This window comes from Sinohyriopsis cumingii, chromosome 14 (assembly GCF_028554795.1).
Source record: "Sinohyriopsis cumingii isolate HCF-2022 chromosome 14, ASM2855479v2, whole genome shotgun sequence".
NCBI classification, from domain to species: domain Eukaryota; kingdom Metazoa; phylum Mollusca; class Bivalvia; order Unionida; family Unionidae; genus Sinohyriopsis; species Sinohyriopsis cumingii.
The window spans coordinates 32,676,714-32,694,273 of NC_142974.1; the positions used below are offsets into that span (position 1 = coordinate 32,676,714).

The following is a 17,560-nucleotide window of genomic DNA, read 5'->3' on the forward strand; positions in this document are numbered from 1 at the left end:
ATATCGTGGTGACAAAGTACATACCTGTGATATCTTGGTGACAAATACATCTGTGATTTGACAAAATACATACCTGCAATATCTTAACAACAAAATACATACCTGTGATATCTTGGTGATAAATACATCTGTGATTTGACAAAATACATACCTGCAGTATCTTGATGACAAAATACATACCTGCAATATCTTGATGACAAAATACATACCTGCAGTATCTTGATGACAAAATACATACCTGCAATATCTTGGTGACAAATACATATGTGATTTGACAAAATACATACCTGCAATATCTTGACGACAAAATACATACCTGTGATATCTTGGTGACAAATACATATGTGATTTGACAAAATACATTCCTGCAATATCTTGATGACAAAATATATACCTGTGATATCTTGATGACAAAATATATACCTGTGACATCTAGATGACAAAATATATACCTGTGATATCTTGATGACAAAATATATACCTGTGATATCTTGATGACAAAATATATACCTGTGATATCTTGATGACAGAATATATACCTGTTATATCTTGATGACAAAATACATACCTGTGATATCTTGGTATGAGAGTAAACTCTCTAGAATCTATACTTATTTGGACAGTCTCACTGTCTGTCATCTTGAGTTCATTTATCACAGAGTAACTTGTATATTATGCTTCAGTTTCTTCTGATATATTGAATTGAATATACGTTGCAAGTGTTTTTATGAAGCCTGCCATTGTAGAAATTTAACACAGGGATCACTTTGGCTTCTTTATGTATGTGCATATGTCTGTCCACACCCAAGATGAGCCTCAATGTTAAAGATTTTGTGCAGTCAGTTTCTCGAGTATCGATGGCCACAGTTCTGTTACTTGGTATGTGAATATATCTTGGAGTTTACAACACTAATTTACTGCTTAACACCATCATGTGAATTTGAAAAAGCATAAACGTTGTGTTGATTGAGAAAGTTTTAGGTGGGGTTAGACCATTGATTCACAAAGACAAGGACATATCATTTGTCAGTTCTTGAGACAGCTTATTGCCTGGCCGACAGAGACTGAAAAATCTTATTGCAATTATTAGCCAGTCACCAAGTGTATTTAGAAATATCCCACTAATCAAACTAGATTTTGCATTTGTCTTCGTTAGAGAGAAGGAATAAAAGCTGAAAAGATGGCAACTGAAGCAATTTTCTTGATTTGAAACACATTGCAAATGATTATTTTAATGAAAAATGAGGAATATAGATGGAAGGAAATTGACCAACACATGAAGAATAATTGTTCCTTCAAATGGTTTGAACGTTGTGTTGAATAGAAGACAGGTTTTGTCAAGTGTGACTTACCAGGACAGGCTTTATGCAGTTTGTCTACAAAGCAAATAAATTACAGCAATCTTGGCTCAGTTGCTCTTGAAGATCACTCAGATCAACGAAACATATATCATTTTTAAAACAGAAATGCCCACACTATAGTATTGACAAGTTGTTTAAAGAGTTCACTGATGAACTTGAACCATTTGGAGAAGTTATTAGTGTACGGTGCAGCAGCAGTTGTCGCATTCCCACATATTATTCCATTGTGTGATAGGATAGCAAATGCTGAGGTATGTATTTCTGGGTCAGTTTTGCGGTTTTTAAAATCAATAAATTGCAGGAGATTTGAATGGGTTGCCTCCCCTCGGACCCCACCAGTGCATTGCCATGTTACTCCAAGAATGGCCCATGTGGTCCCCTCATCCCCCAGAATAAATTTTTCCTCTTTTTTTTTCATAATAGCTGTTCACAGCCCTGCCTTTTATTGGTTTTGGTTAAGTCTTTGTGTTTTGTTCTTAACCACACTGCACTTGGTGAGAAAAGTACATGTTTATTGCAAGAAAAGGTGTACCTAAAAACACCCGACCTAACCATATTGGCAATATATTACTCCTTCTATAAGCACCATCATTTCATTTTTGCTGGCTCATTCAGACAGTATAAACTATTATATAGAGACAGTTTCTGGATCTTTCTTGAATGTTTAAAATTATGGTACTTGATTACTGTTAGAACACTCACACAAAACAAGACCATATATTCCAATGCAGTCAGAATTAGTTGTGACCACAAAGCCATTTGACACATTCTAAATGGCATGATCAAAATATTCATGGTTAAGACTCATTCTGGTATCATAAGTTTCTTTGCATCATTTACAAAGTAACACATCAATTTTAAAGAATGCAGTTAGTTCCAAAAACCAGGGACTAAAATACCCAATTTATTTACCTGATTATCATATTCTTACCTGATGTTCTGCTTGACAGCAGGACTATGTCACTAACTTGCTTTTATTTTAAATTGTTTTCCTGACTCTAAACTCCCTTTTATGTGGAGTCATCTTTGTCCTTTATACAAATTTCTAAATATAATTTGTTTTAATTCTAGTCCAGGAAGCATTTCATCCATCATTAGAGAACCTGTCTCTTAATGTCGTTTGAATGACATTTCTCATTTTTTTTTCAGATTTTGTTCCAAAATTCATCCGTGGGAAACGATCTGTGCTGGAATCTCTGTCAACCAATACAGTGAATATTGCTAATGAATACGCCAATCACTTAATTGGTAAAATTCTATTTTATACCTCTTAATTGACTCTGGGTAATAACCCAGAAAAAGAAAATTATATTTGTATTCTCACTAATCTTAAATATGTCTTATTAATTACATATCACTTTTGAACAAAAGATACTGTAAAATCATCTTTTTATAATGGGGTATCAAATTTTCTTTGAGTATGAATTTTCATAGTGTATCAGTTCTTGTGGAGTGTACATTTTCAATACTAATGATAATGGAGTACCAATTTCCATTGAGTAATAGTTTTCATGGAGAACCAATTTTCATTGGAAATGATTTGTCTTGGGGTACTAGTTTTTTTTATATAAACTACCAATGGACAATGATCCTTCCTCTGAAACAATTTGACTCCTTTAACAGTGTTGAATATTTATTTTCGATAGTGTTAAAGAGAGAGAACTATTGCATTCATGTCTTTTTAAAATTGTGTGCTTTAATAAAAAAAGAAAAGCATAAAATGCAACAGACAGCATTGAATTTACATTTAATAGAAATGTAATATAGAGTATTTTTGAGCAAATTTTATTCTTCATTTCATTCTAATAAGAACACTGGTGGTTTTTATAGTTAAAACAGTTTCTCTGCTTGTGAGGAGTGAAAATTTGTCTAAAATGAAAAGAATTTGGTTCTGTCCACCTCAGCAAGAATAATGTTACGGCTTGTGAAAAATTGTCAGTTTGAAGAATCAGATTTTTATCTTGTAATTTTGCATCAGCCTTAAAATAATTGTTATTCAAATCCATTTGCATTTTATTTTGTAATCATTTTCTTTCATTGTTCTGTATTATTTATTTACACTCGTACATCAAATGCATTGATCATTTTTTTTGCTTCATTCTGCATTTTGTTTTCGGTCATTCTGCATTTCATTGGTGTTCATTCTGCATTCTTTTGCATTCTGTTTCCATGTATCTAGTAAAATTGCTCATTTCATGGTCCATACTGTGTCATTTTTAAGAAAACACATAAGATACCCCTGATTTGTCATTACAATATGTGCCATCAGATCAGGATCTGTGTTGTTTGTTCTGCTGATTACTCTTAATAAGCTTCATAGACCAAGAACCAGCAAATTATGGCTCAGTGCAGTTTTCAGTTAGACTCCACTGAGTATTTTTGAGTATTTTTATGTAATGTATATACCGTCATTCATACTAACAGGGTTCCCAAGCTATCAGGAAAAAGTCGGGAGAAATGATAACTTTTTTCCTGACCGTGAAAAGCCCTTGAATTGTGCAAATATTGAGAAAAGTTGGGGGAAAACCCCAGGAATTTCTCTCCACAACTTGATGCTTGAAACAGTTACGTAATTGAGTCGTAACTGTGCTGATCGTGAGTTAAATTAATCGAGTTCTAACCAAAATATTAGGAGGTTGCGGTATGGATCATTTGGGTGCTTGCCATAAATATATTTATGCTCATTGGATTAAATTCATCTAGTAGACTTTTTGTTTCACAGCTCTACATCCATATTTTTTATTATTTTTATGTATGGTATGAAAACCAGTCTAGCATGACAAGAGACCAACATGGTGGCGTTAAAGCATAGCCACTGAGCAGATGGCTAGCAAACTTAAACACTGTTAAATCGATTTATACCTGCATGAAATCGATATGAAAATTATTTATTTTCTCAGAAATTGCGAGTATTAAAATCGTTATGTCTTTAATCTGCTGAACAAAAAGAAAACTAATGCATTGACGAAATTTGAGCTGGCATTAGTGATTTCGATTGCTAGTCGCATGAGAACACACAATCTCACAACCATCATTTTCAAATATTGTAAAAAAAAATGTCATTGAAATAAAAATACAAAAACGATAGGACACAAAATTCTCTATATTTATTCCAAGACCAACTTCCGGAGTTTTGTTGTATCACATGACTACCACGTTGACATGTGCTTTCTCATGCAGGGAGCATATGAAGCAGGGAACCAGACTAGTCTGCTTGATGAATCAGACTGGCCAAGTTTCTTGTAGTTTGTTCTCGAAATAAAAATGTTGAGAATTATATGTTCTTTCTGGTTTTTACATGTGTTTTGGAGAGTCTTGAAAGAGAAACATCTTCAGATTTGGAAAATGCATGTTTTATAATCCAGAATGTTCTTTAATTCAGTAATGGTCATATGTTAACCTTGAAAAGATTAATTTCGTCCTGGAAAAAGCCTGGAAATGTATAGGTAGAAAGGCGTGGGAACCATGTATTAAGTACCTTTTCATCTAAATATTAATTGACACACACCATTTATATTGCCCATTGATCAGGAAGCTTTATAATAATAATAATAATAATAATAATAATAATAATGAGGACTTTGTATAGCGCCTAATCTTTAGAAGCTCTAAGCGCTTTACAACATTAGACAACGCCTATAAGATAAAAAAACATATAATGATATGATTACAAAAACAACACCATGAAATTAGAAAACATTAAAAAAAACATGCTGAGAATATTTAAGGTAGGAAACATTATTAGATCTTTAAGTTTGTTCTTGCAGTCGAAATAAGTAAGTTTTGAGAGCCCTCTTGAAAGTGATCACTTTGTCTTTGTGTCTAAGTTAAGTGGGCAATTCATTACACGTTGCTGGGCCCTGGTATGCAAAAGAACGCTGTCCATATGACTTTGTTTCCATAGTGGGAATAATGAGTATACGCTTGTTAGAAGAGGAGCATAAGTATCTTGCTGGTGTGTACACATGGGTGAGGTCGGATAGGTATGTTGGACTAGAGTCCGACAGTGAAACGTAGCACAGAGAACAAATTTTGTGTTTGATTCTGGATCGAATGGATAGCCAGTGTAGGGTACAGAGCAGCGGAGAGGTGTGCTCTGATCGTGGTACTCTAAGTATGATCTGAGCAGCTGTGTTTTGAAGTTTTTGGAGCAGATATTGAGATGAACCAGACAGAAATTGAGTTACAATAGTCCAGTCTTGAAAGTACTAATGAACACACAAGTGTTGTAGTGGCATCAACTGAAAGATATTTGCGAATTGAGCTGATGCATCTCAGCTTAAGATATGCAGCCTTGCATATGTTCATAACATGTTGGTGCAATGTGAGAGTACTGTCCAGAGTAACACCTAGGTTTTGTACTGATTGTGTGAATTTAATGTTGTCATTGCTGATATTTATTGTTTGAGGTAAAGGATGTGAATGAGAAAGTCTTTGTGTTGTGATCAGATTATATATTACCCTCACCATCTCATTGTTTTGATTTTAACTGATTTTATTATCACTGGTCGATAATAAAACTTTTATCAGCTTTAAATAATCTTACGTATAACTTTTTCTATGGCGCTTTAAAACCATATGTGTTTAGTGTTTTAGCAATTGTAAATTCTACAAAAACATCTCATGCACTAGCAGCAAATCATTATCAAGGTTTTGCATGTCAGTATAAACAATACCAAGGATTATCCCTGGAAGATTTTGCTAAAATTGCCATATGTATTTTTTTTAAAAAACATCATACACAGAATCCAATGATAAGAAGGGGTTATAGATGTACAGAAATGAAACGGTCACAAATTGTGCATGGTATATGATGCATATTATAAAAACCGATAGTTGCGAAGTATGCATAATGGGTAGATGGGGGGGGGCAAGAAGTTGAGTTTCTAATCATTTAAATAAAACATCATCTTTTTGTTTAATCTAAACCACATACACATTTTGAAATTTTTGTCAATGTTGTAGCTTTCAGCAGGGACATATAATTTTTGCAAACGCAAACACAAAGCTAGATATTTTGATAAGCTGATTAATCCTATCAGATTAGCTACAGCATGCATAAAAAAGCCAGATAATTTCTGAGATAAGAAAATGCTTAATTCATATCTTGCAGACAAAATGCACATTTCCTTTTAAATTTGAAAAAAATTGTTTTAGTCTTGTTTGTCTTGATGGCTTGCATGAAATTTATGGACAGTGATGGTTTGGTGTAAAATGTAATTTTCCTTGTAACACCAAAATGAGATTTTCTCAAATTGTGGGAAGATGATTTGATTGGCTGACGAGGTGAAATAATGTAATAGGTAATTATCATAATGAGATGGTGTCATGTTTCACACGAGTATGGAGTGTTGAATTGGCTATTTTAGACATGCCTTCAATGTTGGTCTGTTTACAAAGTGATGTTTAATGATGTCTCTTTAAGATGGTGATAGAATTTTGGCTCGAAATTTTGCAGAAAGTATGTGTAGATAAATTTTGAGATAGAGAGATGTCTTTTTACTTTCTTTGTAAGTTAGTTTGACCAAAGCACATTCTGTCTGTAAAATCTGGTTGTACTAAATAGCTCATTTAACACGCTTTTGGCTTTAACATGCTGTGGAAATGGAAGCTAAGGACCTTTCCCAAAGACATGCCAAGGCAACCAACTCATTCTGGCCTATGCATGTATCAAACCAATGACCATTTCATTTTCAGTCTGACCGCTCCAGTGGCCTAGTGGTTAGAGCATTCGCGTGTATGCTGGAGATCATGGGTTTGAACCCCAGCCAGTCATACCAAAGACTTATAAAAATAGTACTAGCAGCTGCCTCATTTGGCACTTATTACTCAGCATTAAGACATTAGTGTTGGGATTGGTTGGTCTGGTGTCAGGATAATCTGACAGGGTGGGACATCATGCTACATGTCTGCAGCATGATCCCCCAGTGCTGGACATTTTAGCGATATAACTGAAAAATTGTTAAACTGCTTTTTAAAAAAAATTAATTAAAAATCCAAATTTTCAGCTAGATGTTCTGCTAACTGGATTATTGTAGCTTCCCAATTTCACCAAACTCTTATAAGATGGAGATCTCACAGAGTCGGTCAAGAATCTGGTCGGTCAAGAATCACATAGTCAGTCAAGAACGAGGCATAGATCCTCCGTGCTTTTTAGAGCAGCAGACAGGGACATGCTTTGCGAGTCAGAGATAATAGGTTTGATCCTCTGTGTTGCTAAAAATGGTTGCCTGTCACTTACAAAAGATTTGCTCTTTACAAATAAATACTATACTTTATTTATATTTTCTGAAAATTGGTGAAACTTTATATATTTAGTCAGTGGTAAGAGAAAATAAATTAAAATATATTCAGCAAATATGGAACTTTCATCCCTTTTCTTTCTAGAAAAGCAGCTGGATCTAACAAAGCAGAAGTGTCGCTTTTTGCCCAATGGAACATTTACTTGTGACAGTGACCTGTCACATGATGTCCAGACATGGAAGGACCATAAAGCTCGCCTGGATGAAATAATAGAGGAAACCAGAAACTACCTGGCAAAGCTGAAGGTATGAAGTGTGCCATGATGTATTTAAGCTGTTTTAAATTAACCTGGCATCCCACTCATCATCCCACTAGTTACAATTAGCAATTATGATGCAGAATCAGATATAAATTCACAAAATGATTTCCATATTCATTCCTGGTATAAAAAATGGCATTTTCTTGATATACGAGAACCCATAGACTTTTGATTTCACCATGGTTTATACAGAAAGTCCCACAGAAATGACTGGTTCAAGGTATCAGTTTTACTGACAGTTTTTTTCCTGCAAAGTTGCAGCATGTCATGCTACTGTTCATTAGCCTAAGTGGTTAGAGTGTCTGCCATGGATGCAGGAGATTGTGGGTTTCGAACCTAGGCTGAGTCATACCAAAGACTTATAAAAATGGTACTAGCAGCTGCATTACTTGGTGCTCAGCATTAACAGGTTAGTGTTCAGACTGGTTAGCCTTTTGTCAGGATAATGTGACTGGGTGGGGTGTGATGCCACTTGTCTTGTGCATGATGCCCAGTGCTAGACATCAGTAAAAAAAAAAAGCCACACTGGAGACATTATAACAATATGAATCAAATTCTTAAAGCTATATTAAAAATCCAAATACATGCACACACTGTTCATGTACTAGTCTCATCAGCTCTTTCACTGAAGTGCTTGACATTGCCATATTCAAGCTTCTGAGTGAGAAAAGGCATTTACTGTCAACACATGTCAAGTCCATTGGAACTGTTCACGATTTATATATAGAAATTGGATTTGTGGTCATTCATACTAACAGAATATTGTCTTAATAGGGATGAAATTGTAAAGCAAAAACTGTCCTTTTTTCTTCTGACACACTGAATAATGGGAAGAGGGAGTGTCAGCTGAATCACTTGCAAAAGACACACAGATTTGTAAAGCAGTTCAGATTTTCAAGCCCTTGCAAGCTGAGTGGTTTAGGTCACTCACCTTTAAAGATCACTGACAAATCACCTTTGTTTGCTGTGGACGGTAACTGATCTGCAACAGGGCGTTTTTCAAAACACTTTAGGTCACATACCAGTATAGAAATATTGAACCAGATTGAACTGATTCACTATATCCCATAATGTGTTAATTCCACACGTCTTATGAATAAAGAATGTAAAGTCCACATTTTTGTGATTCACGATATCCTATAAATGTCACTATCAGTTACAAAGTCCAAGAATCGATCCTGATTGTCTGATAAAGTTCTGAAATTTTCCGTCATTGTCTAATCATTGTATCTGATAAAGTTCTGAAATTTTCCATCATTGTTTAATCATTGTTAATATCATCCACTTCTGTTTCCTTGGCTTCACTGTTATAACTGGGTGCTTATGTACAGACTTTGCTTGGATTCTGTAAGTAAAACTTTGATCAGACAGTCAGTGAAATCAATTAAAGGCTTAAACTGAACATGAGATCACATTTGTCTCAAATTTTGATTTCTGTCTAAGAACTTTGAAAGACAATATGTTGAAATCAAATTTTGTTTGAGGTTTATTTTCAGAAGACCAAGGTCATGTTCAATATTCACTAGTCTCCAACATATTTTAAGTTAAGGCCCGTGTTTGACTTGTAACACACTTTAACAGTTACAGCCAATATATGACTTGTAATACAATTTAAATTAAAGCCCATGTATGACTTGTAATACAATTTAACAGTTACAGCCTGTGTATGACTTGTAACACACTTTAATAGTTACTGCCCGTGTATGACTTGTAACACACTTCAAAAGTTATAGCCCTTGTATGACTTGTAACACAACAGTTACAGGCCATGTTTGACTTGTAATACAATTTAAGTTAAAGCTCATGTATGACTTGTAACACACTTTAACAGTTACAGCCTGTGTATGACTTGTAACACAACAGTTACAGGCCATGTTTGACTTGTAATACAATTTAAATTAAAGCCCATGTATGACTTGTAATACAATTTAAGTTAAAGCTCATGTATGACTTGTAACACACTTTAACAGTTACAGCCCAGTGTATGACTTGTAACATCAGTTACAGGCCATGTATGACTTGTAACACAATTTAACAGTTACAGCCCATATATGACTTGTAACACAACAGTTACAGGCCATATTTGACTTGTAATACAATTTAAGTTAAAGCTCATGTATGACTTGTAACACAACAGTTACAGGCTGTGTATGACTTGTAACACAACAGTTACAGCCAATTGTTTGACTTGTAACTTTGTCCTTCTGTTCCATCATATTGAGCCATGTCTTCAGGACATGTTTCTTGTTTTTCCTGCTTTTCATTTCACAAATCTAAAATTCTAGATGATACGCAAGCACATGAAGAAGCAGAAACCTGTGGAAACATACACATCCTTGGTGGATGACAATGAAACAGGGCCCCGGTATATTCCTGACATCTACGATCGTGAAATGAATGAAACCTCTTGCAACTGTGAGGAGGATGGAACAGAACCTGTAGAAGAAGGGCTGGAGGAGGAAACGGGTGTTGAGGAAGACTATGTGTACGAAAATTAATGTTGTCATAAAAAATCTGAACTTTTCTTATTGATTTGTACTATAAAAAATATTAGGATTGAAAAGAGTTTTGCAATTCTCTGGAAAGAATCCTGTTTGCCAGATAGCAAACATTGTAAAGTAGGGAGAAGTGTCATCAGTTATTTATGAAATTGATATTTTCCTTTATTGTAGAGATTCTTAATTTAGTTTTGTTGCCAAGTCATTTATAAGCATAAAAACATTAAAAGACTGGGTTAGTATTGTCCATTGCAAAAGTTTGGAGATACATTTTTGTACATATTTAGCAGGACACTTAATTAAGGGCATTTATTATAATATTCTGGTATACAATGCAAACTGCTTTTTGCTATATGCCTCTGTTCATTCCAGCATATTGTGTTAGAGTGTTTTCCATGTGTCTGTCTTTCCATGAAAATTTACTTTTCCAGCCTATAACTTTGTAATGGTTGGAGAGGTCTCCATGAAACTTTCCCAGAGTATATGTTATGACTAATTGGTGTGACGCATATCATAACCAGACTCCCCCCCCCCCATCCCTCCTCTAGGTAAAAGTCACATCGAGAAAAGATGTAATTCTGTGACTTGTATCCTTCTATGGAGCACAGCTTTTGAACTTTGAAGATATTTCAAACTTTGCCCAGGAATACATGATAGTTAGATTTTGCATTGTGTACCATAACCACATCTACCTGCCTTGATTCCAAGGTCATGACAAGGGAAAGTTACTTGCCCAGTAAGGCAAATACTAAAAATTCTAAAAATATTGTTCTATGACTTGTATACTTGTTTAGTATAATTTCATTTCTTCCTGTTGATGTAGATTTGATGCTTCACAAAATGGATATTTAGCAAAAAAGGTTTGAAAATTCTAAAAATAAAATCACCCAGTCAAGCAAGTACAAAAAATTCACTTCCCCAGTAAGGCTTGCACTAAAATTTCATTTGCACAGTTAGGCAAGTACTAAAACTATCATTTGCCCTTCGTATGACAGGTATTAAAAATTCACTTGCTGAGTCAGGCAAGAACTAAAAATATCACTTGCCCAGTAAGGCAAGTACTAAAAATTCACTTGCCCAGTCTGGTAAGTACTGAACTTTCATTTGCTCAGTCAGACAGGTACTAAAAATTCACTTCTCTTCAGACAAGTACTTCAGATTCACTTGCCTAGTCATGCAAATATTAAAAAATGTTGACAAAACCAGAATAAAGTCATACACAATCAGCTTTTTTAGAACTATAAAAGTGGCAGTGTTAATTACCCCAATTTGGTCATGTTAAAGATGTTTTCTGGAACTTATTCTGTGACCCTTCTAATACCAGTTGTAAGTAATTACAAATTGACACCAGTCTTTTCTCCATCAGGAAAGCATTTAAGTATGAAAGATTGGGAGCAAAGCTCTTGTATGTGCTTGATCAGAACAAATGTAAAACACTTCTGGTAGAAAGTGTGGACTTGAAATGAATAAAGCTGTAATATTCTTGGCAGAAAACCCATTTCATTAAAGAAGAACACAGATCAGCCTCGAATCAAGACTGATTAGGCAAATCAGAATTGGTCCTTATTTAGCAAATGATTGGTTCACTTAACTGCTGGAACCTTTTACTTTTTAATTGCCATTTCAAATTTGGTGAGTGACTTTTCAACTCCTGAACTACAGTAATATTCATATTATATAGAATATTCTCAGTAAGAGTCATAAACCATAAAATTCTTATGGAAGATCTCTTATTTTTTCTTTTTCCAAAGATATTAATCTTAAACACTCATTTGACAGTTTTTTTCTTTGCTAATTCTTCTAAACAAGTTTTGGAATTTTTCAGAATGGAAAGTCTTGAAGAAGATGATGATTATGTTGAATTGAAAAAAGAAAGAAGAAAGGACAGACAGAAGGGAAAAAAACCCACACATGAGGATGAGCACTGGAAATCTCACTGGACAGGTGAGGTGCTTAAGAAGGTTACTTTGTTCAGCTTCTTTTTTTTACCTAAATGGATTTTTTCCCTTGATTAAGGTAACTAAATATTGAGTCAGTCACCCTTCTTTTTCTACACAAATTTTATTTTCAATTTTACATTTTATAAATTCGAACTTTCAGTGTCTAGAAAGTTTGATTAGCAGCTTTTCTTGGGATTCATTGTTTTCATTAGAATACTGGAAGTAATTACTACAGAATTGATTTATCAGGATTCTTGTCTTATGGGTAAGCTTTTAACACATTAACCCCTAGCGACGACTTTATGGGGCAGGAGGTAGTAGCCTACTGCCGAGCTCTGTAGCATCATGGTCATGCATGATACACTAAAGTGGGTGGTATTATTGAAAGGTAGACAGATGTAGCTCTACAATAATACCAAATAATCTGGAATATCTAGCTGCACTACAAAATACAGATAGAAAAACCTCATTTTTTGTACCCGACTTTTTAAACCCAAAATTCGCCCATGGTCAGAATCTGATTTTGTGTCTGGATTTTTAGACTTTTTGGTCTCAGATCTAAGGCAATCCAGTATGAACTGCAAACAGACAGATGAGCCTTTGCAAAAAGTAGGATAAGATGGGCATTTGTAATAAAGAGTGGTCTCCATACAAAAATAATGGCTCTGTTTATCACAAAAAAACACAAAAAGAAGTCCAACTTTTACCCTTCTGCTCATGCGCGAGTCAAATAGCTAACGTAAATCGATGTTTCTAACACCACTAGGCAGTATGTTATTGAAAGATGACCGGGGATTTGGTGTTTTCAAGTCTATTCAGAAATAGCTTTCAAAATGTGTTTCCTACTCGATTTTCAGGCAAAAATGACAAAAAGCTCCAGGGTTAATGTGTTAATTCTACTGGGACATAGACAAGAAGAACTTATGGGTGATGTGTTTTTTCATCCTTCCATCTGTTAGCACAAGATTGTTACTGATACTCCACCTAAGCTACTTGCATGATTGCCATGAAATCTTACACATATGTTCATTCCATGATATGGTTGTTGCCATGAAACCTTACACATATATTCATTCCATGATATGGTTGTTGCCATGAAATCTTACACATATGTTCATTCCATGATATGGTTGTTGCCATGAAATCTTACACATATGTTCATTCCATGATATGGTTGTTGCCATGAAACCTTACACATATATTCATTCCATGATATGGTTGTTGCCATGAAATCTTACACATATGTTCATTCCATGTTATGGTTGTTGCCATGAAATCTTACACATATGTTCATTCCATGATATGGTTGTTGCCATGAAATCTTACACATATGTTCATTCCATGATATGGTTGTTGCCATGAAATCTTACACATATGTTCATTCCATGTTATGGTTGTTGCCATGAAACCTTTCACATATGTTCATTCCGTGATATGGTTGTTGCCATGAAACCTTTCACATATGTTCATTCCGTGATATGGTTGTTGCCATGAAACCTTACACATATATTCATTCCATGATATGGTTGTTGCCATGAAATCTTACACATATGTTCATTCCATGATATGGTTGTTGCCATGAAATCTTACACATATGTTCATTCCATGTTATGGTTGTTGCCATGAAACCTTTCACATATGTTCATTCCGTGATATGGTTGTTGCCATGAAATCTTACACATGTTCATTCCATGATATGGTTGTTGCCATGAAACCTTACACATATATTCATTCCATGATATGGTTGTTGCCATGAAACCACACATATTCAGTCCATGATATGCTTGTTGCCATGAAACCATACACATATATTCATTCCATGATATGGTTGTTGCCATGAAACCTTACACATATATTCATTCCATGATATGGTTGTTGCCATGAAACCATACACATATATTCATTCCATGATATGGTTGTTGCCATGAAACCTTGCACATATATTCATTCCATGATATGGTTGTTGCCATGAAACCTTGCACATATATTCATTCCATGATATGGTTGTTGCCATGAAACCTTACACATATATTCATTGCATGATATGGTTGTTGTCACGAAACCTTACACATATATTCATTCCATGATATGGTTGTTGCCATGAAACCTTACACATATATTCATTCCATGATATGGTTGTTGCCATGAAACCTTACACATATATTCGTTGCATGATATGGTTGTTGTCATGAAACCTTACACATATATTTCATTCCATGATATGGTTGTTGCCATGAAACCTTACACATATATTCATTCCATGATATGGTTGTTGCCATGAAACCGTACACATATATTCGTTGCATGATATGGTTGTTGTCACGAAACCTTACACATATATTTCATTCCATGATATGGTTGTTGCCATGAAACCTTACACATATATTCATTCCATGATATGGTTAATCCTAAATGAAAATGTTGCCTCTCAGACATCCATTATGACTTCCACAGAGGCCATCTTAAAACTCTTGTTATCACTACTCTGAAAAGGATGGTCATATCAGTATTCAGTTTTCAATAAAAGAATTCTTACAATGGCTGTTTGGCCCTAAATGATTATGGTGCCAGTCTGATATCCAGTATGTCTACAGTGACCATCATGAAAATAATGTTATTGTTACTCCTGAATGGATGGTCATATCAGCATGGGGTTTTCACCAAAAGACTTCTTATGATGTCTGGTTTTGGTCCTAAATGAAAAGGTGCCAATCTGATATCCAGTCTTGCCACCTCATTGGCCATCTTGAAAATCGTATTGGTACTTCTGGTGAATGAATGGGCATATCATCATTGGTTTTTCAGTTATAGATCTCTTATGTCTAGTTGGTCATAATTGAAAAAACGTCTTTAATGAATACATCTGACAATTAGGGTAAAAGAACTTTAGGATCATTGTGCTGTTGTTTTATAATGTCACAGAAGTACTGAATAATTTTAACAAAGTTCATTTCAACAACTTGTTAAAATTAAAAGCCCAAAACTTGGTGAAGGTGGAAATTTGTTTCTAATATAATGTGTAATAAACAAACATTAAAACATAATTTATTGGCCATATCAGCTTTTCTCAATTCTGAAACGAACAAATCTGTGCAGAATTAGTCAGAACCTTTTTCATCTGTTTGAGGGTTTGTTATCTGATAGACATTTTAACTGGTATTTCACTTGCCTGATGCTATACAAACATTTGAAATTCTGCCTGTGCTTATCTCCATTATTCATTGGACAGCTTCATTTCCTATGCAAAATTCCACTCATCTGTGCATTTTTCTGTTCATTTTCCTCAGGAATATGGTAGATGAGGATCTTTGTTGTTTGTGGTTTACTTGACTTATAAATAAGTCGCAATTTCAGTAAATTAAAAAATTTAATGGTAGAGGAAAAAATTTCTTATTTCATTTTCAAGTAACAATTAAACAGATGCAGGTAATCATATCAAAGGCTTTTGTTAGAATTAGAACAATTTTACAACTTGTAATTGGGAATACTTGTATGTCAGTATATAAAGAGTCTGATCCTGGATTATCATACAAAAGGGCTTTCGACTGTGGACATTTAGCAGAAGCCCCCAAAACAGGTAAATAGAATTTAAAATCCTTTCATGAAATGCACTCATGTTTTTTTCATATTTGTTTATCATTTATCATTTTGCATTTTGCATTTTCTTCAAACAGCATTCAGCTTTTTGTTCACATTCCATTTACTTTCGTTTTGTGTTTTGTCTTGCCAGTAATTTTTTTTATCTTGGTGTCTGTTAATCAATTTTATTTGTTAAGCGTGAAGGCAAAAGTGAAATGTTGAGTGATCTGTAATGGCAAGCACCTTAGACCACTCAGCCATGGCTTTCTATATGGTGCAAGAATCACCCTAACAAATCCATATTGTTTTAGACTTTGTCATTAAAATGACTTTGGCCATTACATTTGGGACATCTCCATGACATTGTGTTGAAATATTAAAATTTGTTTCTGACATTTTGTGGAATCATATACAGGCCTGCTTGGACTGAAACCAGCCAGAACTACCGTGGTCATCTGTTTCTGTCCATCTGTATGGACAACTGTCCACACTGTTGATAAAGATCAATAGTAGAATTTTTTTCAGATTAAACCCAATGTTAGTTTTTTGCTACTTTTTGGCTAAATAATAGGCATCCTCAATTTACAAGGGGGCCTTTTGCTAATCCTTATGTGAAAGTATTGGTCACAGTTTTGAAGTTTGCAAAATATGGATAATAAGGAAAGTAACCCAAGGTGACCCACCTTTTTTGTTAGAAAAGGTTAAACAGGAAACAACATGGAAGATTATTGTATTCTATTGATAAACACTTTTAAGATAGTAATGATATCCACAGATGTCTTAACTGTTATCCAGATGTCCATGCTGTTGGGAAATCGGGGAAAAGTCAGGAGAATTGATATAAATTTTTTCTGAGTGAAAAGTCTTTAAATTTTGTAAATATTGGTGAAAGTCAGGAACAATTTTTGCCACCATGTGATGACGGAAACAGTTACTTATTGATTCATCACTGAACTAATTGTGAGTTAAATTTATTAAGTTCTGACCAGAATATTTGGAATTTACAGTATAGATCATATTGCTGCTTGCCATAAACATATTTGTAATATCAATCATAATACTCATTCAGTTAGATTCATGTTAAGTTACTGTATCATCTCCAAGTTTGGTGGTAACATTGGAAGATGGGTAACCTGAGTTTCCTCTGATTCTTCCATCCACACTTTTGATAGTTGGACATTTATGTTGGTTTGTGTGGTCAGTGTAAATTGTGTATGAAAAGTTGGGATTTGCTGCCACCATATGACATGGTAGCTGCTTACCAGTGGACCTAGCAAACTTATTGTTTCATTGAGTCTCACCTGGATGAAGTTGAAAGGAAAATAATTTATTTTCTGAGAAATTGATAGTATTGTAACCATTAATTGTTATTTTAGGGAAGAGATGGTGTATGAATTAGGCTCTAACACAATCATAGTAAGGTTAACAAAATTTAACAATAATTTCACCAATTTTTTTGTAATAAATGCAGAGTTCTGTGCCAATATAGCAAGAGTGTTATTTAATAATTTGGCATAATGTGAGTCATTCTTGAAGACAATATTGTCTTTTCATTGCACCTTGCTTGATATGAAAAAATGTTCAAAGTTTCTATAATTTGTTAATGTTCATTTTAAATAT

At 34.4% G+C, this 17,560-nt stretch overlaps 1 protein-coding gene across 5 annotated transcripts in view; it reads left to right on the forward strand.

Moving 5' to 3' along the window:
* LOC149783531 (extracellular sulfatase Sulf-1-like) overlaps window positions 1–17,560 on the forward strand; it is a 212,231-nt gene that overhangs the window by 162,997 nt on the left and 31,674 nt on the right. For all 5 annotated transcript variants that reach the window (XM_089931784.1, XM_089931786.1, XM_089931783.1 and 2 more), the window contains 4 exons: window positions 2,511–2,609; window positions 7,749–7,909; window positions 10,209–10,408; window positions 12,247–12,365. In XM_089931784.1, coding sequence (XP_089787910.1) covers window positions 2,511–2,609; window positions 7,749–7,909; window positions 10,209–10,408; window positions 12,247–12,365 — 579 coding nt within the window. The remainder of the gene's footprint in view (window positions 1–2,510; window positions 2,610–7,748; window positions 7,910–10,208; window positions 10,409–12,246; window positions 12,366–17,560) is intronic.